The sequence below is a fragment of the Quercus suber genome, unplaced genomic scaffold (genome assembly GCF_002906115.3).
Source record: "Quercus suber isolate HL8 unplaced genomic scaffold, Cork oak 2.0 scaffold_368, whole genome shotgun sequence".
Classification (NCBI taxonomy): Eukaryota; Viridiplantae; Streptophyta; class Magnoliopsida; order Fagales; family Fagaceae; genus Quercus; species Quercus suber.
Genome location: NW_027069820.1, coordinates 289,175 through 300,594, shown reverse-complemented (window position 1 = coordinate 300,594; position 11,420 = coordinate 289,175). Strand labels below are relative to the sequence as shown.

At 28.3% G+C, this 11,420-nt stretch overlaps 1 protein-coding gene across 1 annotated transcript; it reads left to right on the top strand.

The window, feature by feature from the left end:
* The first annotated feature begins 7,797 nt into the window (after positions 1-7,797).
* Positions 7,798-8,988, top strand: LOC111995701 (G-type lectin S-receptor-like serine/threonine-protein kinase CES101). The gene has a single exon (XM_065760446.1). The coding sequence runs from the start codon at positions 7,798-7,800 to the stop codon at positions 8,986-8,988; it is 1,191 nt and encodes a 396-aa protein (XP_065616518.1).
* Positions 8,989-11,420: the final 2,432 nt, after the last annotated feature.

Below are 11,420 nucleotides of genomic sequence, written 5' to 3'. Positions count from 1 at the left end.
CGCTTATGTATGGGTCTCAACTTACCTTGATAAGCGCTCAATATATGAGATTTTTAACCAATTTTCAAAGGGAAGAATGGAAATATAGTTTAAATTCAAGATTTTCTCCTTTAATACTATAAAGTTTATAATAAATTATTGTTTATTGTAAAGCTTAAGTTAACAAGATTTATAGACGGAAAGACTAATAGTAATGGCAAATGCAAACTTACAGAATCAAAATGACAATTGACAAACTTAAACGTGTTATTTGAATTTTTCTTCTTCCAAATTCTAGCTAATTTATGACTAGAATCGAACAAAGACATATTTGAGGGACAAAAGATGGAACTTTCCTTTATTTATTCATGAATAAATGGGAATAGTCTCAACTCTCAAATCTAAAAGGCCGTAGGACAAAGAGATTCTAATTTTTGACTAACCTGTGTATCAGTGTATCACAATGCTGAGACTGTTCTCTAATAAAATCACAAAGTTCTTCTTTTATGAGATTTGAAAATTCTCTTAGAATTTCAAAGGGACATGGAGGAAAATAAATAATTTGAGAAACTAAAATAACAGAATTGGGCTCAAACATCAAACCCATATATGTCTAAACTTTTGAAAGTGTTATCTCTTAAATATAAATGTATGAGTAGAAGTCCAACGTACATATAGGAAAATTAAAGAATTTGAAGATATTCTTCTTTTGAGGGTCAAATGATAAGTCAATAATGATTTTTTTTTTTTTTTTGGTTGAGAAAAAAATCTGTATGCAATGTATAAATCAAAAACTAGGGAGGTACGCCAGCATAGACTAAATAAAAAATGTCTAGTGGAATAGAATTCATCCAAACAGAGAGAGGGTAAGACATTCTAGCTTCTTGGTTAAAGTATGAGCAACCGTGTTACCCTGTTGCCTAGTATGAGAGAAAGAATAGGTTCGTAAGAAACCCATAATAGACTTACAGTCTTTAGCAATAAATTTAAAGAATTAATATAACATAATTGGTCCAAAACCAATAAAATTTAATTTTTTACTTAAGAGGTAATATTTATGCATTAAGTAGAGTATTCCCTAACATTTCCCATATATTCTTCTTTCCTACCTTCATGATTTTCGATAATCTTTCTTCTTCTCTCTTCTTCTTCTTCTTTTTTTTTTGGGTGTGAGAATCATGAATTTTTGTAATCTAATCGCATTATTCACTAACCAATTTGGCTGTAAAAAATTATTATTTATGCCAACGTGAATGCTGTCTGAAATTCCTTATCATGCTGATTTCATAGTTTGCTGGAGCTATTGGCTTTGTAAAGGTCTTAAACTTGAGATTAGCATATATACAATAAAGCACGCAACTGAAGTAAGTGCTCGCTGGCTACCCCAAATCAGGAGCTAAAAATAGAATAGGAAAACTAGAATTTTGAAAATATTAGAACTGGGGCAAGGTTTGGGTATATATAATACACATGATGCTAGATGCAAGCCATGTCCTTAGAACTATAGATTACAATGTAAACAAACATATGTTTTTATCGGCTTTAATTAATTATTAAGTACTTCCAGAATATTATAAATATGTATTATTTTTTTTTCACATAATTATAAACATCAGTCTACAATTATATAAGATAAAAAATACGTATTTATGACATTCTTCGAATATTCAATAATTTTCTCCTTAGATTTGACAGCCTCATGTTTTAGGAAACGCCCAGCGCCCCTTTGCACTGTTCACGTGTTCGATTTATTTTTGCTTTTTGGTCTTTCGTTGACTTAGATAAATATGGTACAAGAAGAAAGAAAAGAAAGGTAAAGAGATATAAATGCTCGTTTGACTCAGCTTATTTTTCCAAATTTTGAAATATGATAGTTTGAAAGAACTGTACTAAAAATCTATAATACAGGATGACTTTTAGTTCATCTAATAAAATTGTACCATATAGAATTTTTGAAATGTCAGAATTTTATGTCATTATATATATTAGTTTAATTTAAATTTTATATATTTGTGAGGGTCAAAATTTAGTTACAAAATTGATTATAATCTAAAACTATAATCTTNTTTACTTAGCAAATATATATATATATAAATAATTAGTTTAAATTAATCTATTTAGTGACCATCTTGACTTGAAAAAATGTATATATATACTTATAAAAAAATATTATATACTATATTAGTTTATTTTGACCACCTTAATAAAAATGTTAAACAACATAATCTAAGAATCACAAAATTTAAATTCAACAAAAATAATAGTATTGCTACATTCACAATACTTTCACAATAAATCTTATGTGGTAAGCTGTTAGAAATTATTATGGCTACTTATTATTCTCATATTAGCTCTTATTAGTCTTTTTTTTTTTTAATTATATCTTTGCTAGTACAAAAAATTGTAATATTTTACGTATTTGCATGTTTTTTTTTGTGACGTTTATATATTCAAGTTGTCTCTTTATTAAATTTTGTATAATTTAAATTTTTTAGTGACCACCCTAAAAAAAATTCCTAGAGCAGCCACTGCAACCGGGACTAGATAACAAAGTTTTTATTTATTATTTATCATTATGCGGTAATTTATAAAACCATTTACATGTATTAAATTAGATGACTGCACAACTCTTTAAATTATTTAAATAAATTAACGTAACTCATTAAATAGGTTATGTGATTAAAAATCTAAAATACATTGGATTAATTTGGCTGTCTGAGTTGGAGAGATTTTCCTCCGGAGTAGTTTAGAGTTCAATGAATTCCGTCAACAACCATTCAAAAGTTTCAAATATTTTTCCATGCAGTTTTGGTCTTAATAGTATTAATTGTATGTTTGATTTTGCCCAGCTATTTAACTGCTTTTAAATTTTAATAATACGGTTTGGGTCCATAGTCAAGTGCTTGAGAATTAGTAGGAAGCAGCCACTTGATGCGCACCTTTTTTTTTTTCCTTATAAAAAAATAAAAATTTTCTTAGATATAAATTAAGTCAATGAAATTTATACACTATGTACTCATACTCATCTAGCTTGCAGTATTCTGTTTCTCAAAAAAAAAAGAAAAAAAAAAAAAAGCTTGTAGTATTCTTTTTGGAAATACAGTACATAAATTTTTTGAAGAATAATTTCAGTCATATGCACGTATGGGTAACGTGTAGTTAATTTATTTAAAGGTTCTTTTTAACATAAATTAGTTTCAAAATGAATAAATTGTACTAAACTTTCTTGAAATTTTAAAAAAAATGCAAGTAATTATTAGAAATGATTCTCTCTACCCCCAAATATTACTAGTTTTATTCATTTATTTTTTATAATTTTCCTTGCGTATAAATCTAGTTAGTTTTTTTAATAACCATTTTGTGAGATTAAATTAACATGGGAATTAAATTTGAAAATTGAATATTTGGCCGCAATTTATAATGGCATGTGAATATTCGCAAGAATGTATATATTATATGAATTACAAAGGTTAAGGGATAGAGTGTTATTTCTAAGAATAAAGTTCATTCTGGTAATTCTCAAAACCTTGAGGGAGGTTAGATTTTTGTTTTATAAAAAAAAATATAGTAAATTTTTTTGAATACAATTAAAACTTTACTTCATCTTGTGAAAATGCTATTTTACTTTCAATTAATAAATTTATGGGTTTGTTAAGAGTTTTGTAGCTCTATGGTATTATCTAATTACTTTCATCGGAAGAATCTAAGTATGAATTTCCCTCTCAAACATGTTGTAGGGACTTTATTTTATTTTCTGGTCAGTTTAATTATCTTACAATTTTTAAAAATTTCATTAAAATTTCACCCGAATTATATAGTTTATATGTAAAAACATCAAATTAAATTTGATACAAGTATATAGAGAAATAATGTTGAACACTCATTAATTTGTACAATAGGGAAAACTTATTAACCGTTTTTGTTTTGTTTTGGTTTTTTTTTTTTTTTTTTTTTAGGTAGAAAAGAATTTACTAATAACACAACTAAACAGATAGATCTAGTAAAGGAGATCCACCAAATCTCTATTTGAAAACAATAATCCATCATGAAGGGGTTCAGAAAACAAAATGAATATTTCTTGTCAATGATATTTACCAAATGCATGACACAATCAATAATTTATTTTTATTCAAAATATCTTATTAAAGAATTCACTATGGGTTCTCTAAAATAGGACAAAAAGCCTAATTTGGGTAACGAACCAAGTAAAAACACCTATATTAACTTCCCGACGTATTAAGTAAAATAACTTTTAACTATAATGTGTCCGCAAATATAAGGACCATAGTAGGTTACCCATATCATCAATTATTTTTTCCTCTCTCTCATACTTCACTTTTAGTCATTGTGTCGAAACGTTTTGTACATATTCTATCATGGTGGGGCTTATAAGTTGGGAGGCCCAAGTGACAATCTTTTTTGTGGAAAGCATGATGTTTTGGTAAGAACCATTTCTAAGAATCAGAGCATGAATGGATTTGAACTCTAATAGAGTGGAATAAGAAATTAAGAATTCAAAGGATTGAAATTTGGTGCACCATGCAACTACGATCACATGTAAGATGTAAAAGTTGATAGGTTAATTTTTTTTAACCTTTTTAAAATTTTATTTTTTCCTATTATTTTATACATCTCACATAGAGATGGTAATTGCATGATGCGATAGCCTAATTATTGCATGAGATCTATAAATCCAAATCTGAAAGGTAGTTAAAACTTAAAAGGAAAGGAGTGGTAGTTATATAGCAAGGCAATGAAGCAAAGACAATAGTTTTGATTTTTAAAAAGCTAGGTTTTTTTTTTTTTTTTCCTCTCATAAAAAAATATTTAAATAAATAAAGAAAAGAAAAGAAAAGAAATTTTATCTTAAAATAGGGAGGAATTTAAGGGAAGTCAATGAATGTTCTTACTTCTTAGACGGTTCTATGTCTAGTGACTAGTTGACTACAACCCACCCAATACGTTAGGAGAGGAAATGAAGAAGGCTGACCCGCACTCCACGACAAGAGCGTGCAAATTTTCTATTGATACATCTGGTTTTTCAAACAAGTGTTTTTGACTCTGATAATTTTCATTTCTCTTAATTTCCAGAATTCTCATTTCACTTTACTTCCACCTTCTTTGAGTGTGTTGAACTCTGAGAATTTTCATCTCTTTTGTTGTATTTTAAAGCCAAGTAATACTGGGTAACAATATTCTTCAAATTTTAATTTAATTTTTATTTTAAATATATTATAATTAAAGCAAGAACAACATCACATATATTTAATGTTTCTACTTATTATAGGCTGCACACATTCATAACAAATTAGAATTATTTTTTATTTTTATATTTGCTAAGTTTAAATTCATGAATATGCGTATAAAATTAACTGATACAAAGTTTATAGTATAACAGAAGGTAACTTGGCATGAAATTGGAGTATAGTGTAAAAAAAAAAAAAAATGCATTAATTAATTATAGTTCAATTTTTTTTTTTTTTTTTGAAGACACTTGACATAATATTAGTGTTCAACTAGATTTAAATTTGGATTCTTAATTGAGGCTTTGTTTTTTGTTTTTCTGTTTTTTGTTTTTGTTTTTGTTTTTGTTTTTTGTTTTGTTTTTTTTTTTTTTTTTTTGCACTGAATAAACCTTGTTCATTGAAACAAAGAAGTAAACCATAAAAAAAAAAGAGGGAATGAGACCCTTTTCTATCGGAAAAAAAAATGCAAAAACTATATATTTTTTTAATACAAATTGTTGATATGGTGAGTGATTATTGATAAATAAAAAGTGATGTTAGATATGGGTCCAAATGAGAACCAATAAAAATTTATCACATCAATAATTTATAAAAATGTTGTAAATAATTTTTGATTGTAGATATTTGTGAAATTCAAAGAGCTCGAGGTGCAAGAAAATAAAAATTCCATTTCTTGAATCTGCGATGGTTGTGGCTTTATAGCCTATATTGCCAAAGAAACTTTTGTAGAATCATTTAAAAACAAAAAAAAAAAAAAAAAAAAAAAAAAAAAAACACTTTGCGGGTCATATTAGATAATAGTTTTCTTTGTATTTAAAGTTTAAGTAGCCTTTTCTCAAAAAGAAAAAAAAGAAAAAAAGAAAAAGAAAAAAAAAAAAAGAAGTCTAAGCAGCCTACACAGAATATACTTGGATCCAATGCTACTTAAAGTGGATGTTTAGATTTATGAATTTTGTAAAATCTTGGTTGTAACGTCGCGGTTTGTTAGCGTGGCATGATAAACTATGGTTTATCCCAAAAACCATTAGGAAAGAAATTATTATTCTAATACTCTCGCTTATGTATGGGTCTCAACTTACCTTGATAAGCGCTCAATATATGAGATTTTTAACCAATTTTCAAAGGGAAGAATGGAAATATAGTTTAAATTCAAGATTTTCTCCTTTAATACTATAAAGTTTATAATAAATTATTGTTTATTGTAAAGCTTAAGTTAACAAGATTTATAGACGGAAAGACTAATAGTAATGGCAAATGCAAACTTACAGAATCAAAATGACAATTGACAAACTTAAACGTGTTATTTGAATTTTTCTTCTTCCAAATTCTAGCTAATTTATGACTAGAATCGAACAAAGACATATTTGAGGGACAAAAGATGGAACTTTCCTTTATTTATTCATGAATAAATGGGAATAGTCTCAACTCTCAAATCTAAAAGGCCGTAGGACAAAGAGATTCTAATTTTTGACTAACCTGTGTATCAGTGTATCACAATGCTGAGACTGTTCTCTAATAAAATCACAAAGTTCTTCTTTTATGAGATTTGAAAATTCTCTTAGAATTTCAAAGGGACATGGAGGAAAATAAATAATTTGAGAAACTAAAATAACAGAATTGGGCTCAAACATCAAACCCATATATGTCTAAACTTTTGAAAGTGTTATCTCTTAAATATAAATGTATGAGTAGAAGTCCAACGTACATATAGGAAAATTAAAGAATTTGAAGATATTCTTCTTTTGAGGGTCAAAATGATAAGTCAATAATGATTTTTTTTTTTTTTTTGGTTGAGAAAAAAATCTGTATGCAATGTATTAAATCAAAAACTAGGGAGGTACGCCAGCATAGACTAAATAAAAAATGTCTAGTGGAATAGAATTCATCCAAACAGAGAGAGGGTAAGACATTCTAAGCATTTCTTAGCCGTCTTGGTGTATATTGTGATTACTTAATATATATATATATTTTTTTTGAATATAAATTTTAACAAGTCTACCATTAGATTATATTTTCTTCTTATATTCTCTATACTTGCAAAATTTCTAAAAAAGTAAAGATCAATAGTTATGTCATCAATAAATTGTTTAAATTGCAATTTTTAGTAGTTTAAAATTATTTATAAAATATAAGATTATAGATCATATAGTAAATAATATTCGATTGATACAAAATTTGATATGTGTCTTAAGAGTATAAAGAACATGCAATTTAATAGTTAGATATTTAATAAAATATCTTGTAGTCTTAGGGTACAACCAATTTTGTAACTAAATTTTGTCCATTTGTGAGTTTCAATTAACTTATTTAATAAAATCTCTTGTCGTTTAGAAAGAGATTTGAAGTTTAAATTGTGCCTACAACAAAAATTAATTAGTATTTTAACATGATAATAAAGAACAATCATCATAATAAATGATTATACTTTGAAACCGTGTTAACCACTCTAAGTCACGTCTATAAAGATAGGTAAAGAAATATGGTCTCCAAACCCCAAATATCTACGCTGCCTACGCATTAAATTTGAGTTCGAGCAAAGTGCTTTCCCTTTGGAGAAATTCAGAGCTCATTTATGGCTACGAACGAAATCCATCTTAAACTTATATTCTTGCTAATGTTATCATGCATATGGAGTTTCTTTGCTGCAGCAAGGCCAAGGGACACTCTCAAATCAGGCGACACTCTTAATTCCTCAACTCATCTAGTTTCTGCCAAAGAAGCATTCACTTTGGGGTTCTTCCACTCTGGAAGTACCAACAACAACTACTTGGGAATATGGTTCACCAATGACCCTAAAAAAATTGTTTGGGTTGGCAACAGAAACGAACCTGTAGTGAACACTGCTGCGGTTCTTACGTTGGAGGCCAAAGGAAATTTCAAAATTTTGCCCCAAGGTGGAGATGCAATACCTCTGTATTCTCATCAAGCAACCAACTACACATACACTCTCTTTGCAACTCTATTGGATTCAGGGAATTTTGTCCTGCAAGAGTTGGATTCCAATGGAACTACGCAAAGGGTTTTGTGGCAAAGTTTTGATGAGCCTACAGACACACTTCTGCCGGGGATGAAGTTACGTGTCAACCACAAGAATGGAAGACCTTGGTCACTCACCTCATGGTTGAACAAGGTTGTCCCAGTTCCAGGGCAGTTTTCTCTAGAGTGGGATCCCAAGGGTCGCCAATTGATCATTCGGCGACAAGGGGTGGAGTTTTGGACTAGTGGGGTCTTGAAAGGTGACAAATTTGAGTTCATATCAGATGAATCCAAGCGCATGTATAATTTCACCATTGTTTCTAACGAGGATGAAGAATATTTGGTTTATAATGATATAAACCAAGGTGGACAATCAGCGTGGTTTCTAAGTTTTGAGGGGAAACTTCTTAGTTTTGATGGATCCTATATTGCAGAAACTGAGAACTGTAATGGGCACAGAACTGACGGAGGCTGCAAGAGATGGCTACCATCGTGTCGAAGTCGTGATGACATGTTTGATAAAAGATCTGGTTACTTCATACAAGGGCCTGAACCTAGCATCATGGATAATAACACTAAACTTACCATGAATGATTGCAGGGTTACTTGCTGGAAACACTGTGGCTGTGATGCCTATACTTTCCTATATGAAAATCAGACTGGATGCAAATTTTGGGTACAAAAGGGGGAATTCTTCCAAGACCTCTCTGGTATAATTCCAGCTCTTTATGTTCTAATACCAAAGTCTTCCCAAAATGGTATGTTTCTAAAGCTAATAAACTCTTGAGAAATTTTCACTTTAATTACATCTACTCATACTAGGAAAAAGATTGTTTCCATTTATAATGGATGCGTAATATGGTTTACATTAAATTTTGTAAAGTTTTAAGTGACAGGGGAAAAATTTTAAATGACGTGATAATCTATATACTCACATATCTAAAGAATCAAGGATTAACTATAAAATGACAAAATGGAGACAACTTAAAATGAGTGAATCTCATTCCATTATTGTAGATTAATAAGAACTCAGTAATAATGGTATGAATATGTCAAAGTTAATTCATATCCCACTTATTGCATGATTGTTGTTATACATATTTTGCAATTTTGATTCAACATAACAGTCAGTAGCAAATGATTCATGCAGATAAAATAACTAGTATACATAGTTCCATAAAATTTTAACTTTTGACCCTAAATTGTATATACTTGCCCTCCCTCCTCAAATATTTTAATCAAACCATTGATCCCTTGCTCTGTTCCCCCTAAAATATCATAAAAATCCATATACAAACCAACAAAACAATTCATAAACCCAGATAATTAGAAAAACTTTTAGACAGATCACAAATTTAGTCTAGACAAAATATAACAACAAGAAAATTACAAATGACAAATCCTTAGCAAAACAATCCTTTAGTGTAGCACCACCACCATCATCTTCTTCTCTAGCCGGTTGCATCTTTGCCTTCTTTCTTCTTCTTCTTCTATTTTTTTTTTTTTTTTTCTAACCTCACAAACTCCACACTTCAGTGCACGCCTTCTCTCTATTTTGTAAAATAGAGAGAAGGCATGCACTGACAAAAGCACCTTGTAGATTGTGGCAAAGATGGCTACAACTCATTGTGATTCTTGTGGCCAACAGAGAAGCCATGTGCACTAATTTGTTTCTATCTTTTCCTTTTTTTTTTTTTTTTTGGGTGGTCTAATCATATTCATAAAGCTATCTTCAAAAAACATGTAGTAGTATTTTATTTCTTTGGGCTAAGCTTTTAAATTTTAAATCCTACCGAACTTTTTGGGCTGGTGAATGGAGTGGATAATAGATTTGCATTTTTAAGAGTTTTTAAATGTTTTGGCTTTTGAACCTTTTACAAGTTCTTTTGATTATATTTATAATTTATAAATATACAAAAATACGTAAGTTTATATATATATAAATAATCTAGAAACGGTACACTAGCGGTGATCGATACCTATATATTTCATTTTTTTACCAAACTAAATCATCTCTAGTATGGTATTCACTCCCTTTTTCTTTTTTGGAGAAAGGTATGGTATTCACTCCTTAGAGTGAATAACACAATAAAATTAAAAACAAATGGTCACTAGTTGTTATTTGTTGTGCCAATTATTATTAGCATTAATTTTGTTGTAACTTTATCGTGTAAATAAATTACTAATAAAAATATTTCTGTGCCTTGTGGGTTTTTTTAAAAAAATATAAAATTAAACTAAAGAAATAAATATAGGAATGGAAAATTAAAAAAATATTAATTTTTATATAGGAAAAAGATTCTTGACTTCGCAACTCAAGAAATAATTTGAATGGTCATGTAGGATAAATTCCTAAAAATTAATTAAAGAATGTATCCACAAATATGATATTATGATATGTATGTATTTTTTGGTTGACTAAAATCAACACTGGTGAAACTTTTTTGTAGTTATGCTTGCTTTCCCAAAGTTCAAATTTTGGTTCCATCCCTAGATTCATGAGTCATGAAAAATAGTGGTGGAACCAAATTTTTTGTTCCAAGTATACACACATATACTTAAAACATGGTTATTGATCAAAGATCACCTTGAAATAATTTGCAAGCATAAAGAATATATGAAAATAATGCAATCTAATTGTGGATTTGTCAAAATTTGTATCCAATTAAAAAATATGAAATGAGGTATATATATTCTTTTATTAAGTTATGTAGAAATATTCTTTAAATTATATTATTCATAATTAATATTTCATAAACATTTTAAATCAATGTTTTTTGTTAAATAAACTAAAAATTACATATTAGAGTATGACAATAGTTCTAGATAAAAAAAAAAAAATGTGTACAAATGAATTAATTTTAGATAGATTAATTAAATAATAAATGTACTTCATATGCTGTAACATATATAGTATAATGTAAATTTTTTTTTTGAGAAGTTGTATAATGTAATTGATTAAGAAAAAAACACATGTAATGTCATATATAACATAAATATATGATGATAAAACTAAATGAAAAAAATTTCTTTTGTTTACGGAGGGTAAAGTAGAATATATCCCACAATTTGAAACATAAAAATCATAGCTTCTTTTCTTTAAATGGAAAAAAATACATATATTAAGACACTTGCTAGCTCTCTAGATGCATAATGAAAAATCGTTCCTCAAAAAAAAAAAAAAAAAAAAAAAAAAATAAAAAAAAAAAAAAAAAAAAA

Excerpts from the sequence above, each read along its gene's own strand:
- LOC111995701 (XM_065760446.1), top strand. The coding sequence starts at position 7,798 with ATGGCTACGAACGAAATCCATCTTAAACTTATATTCTTGCTAATGTTA.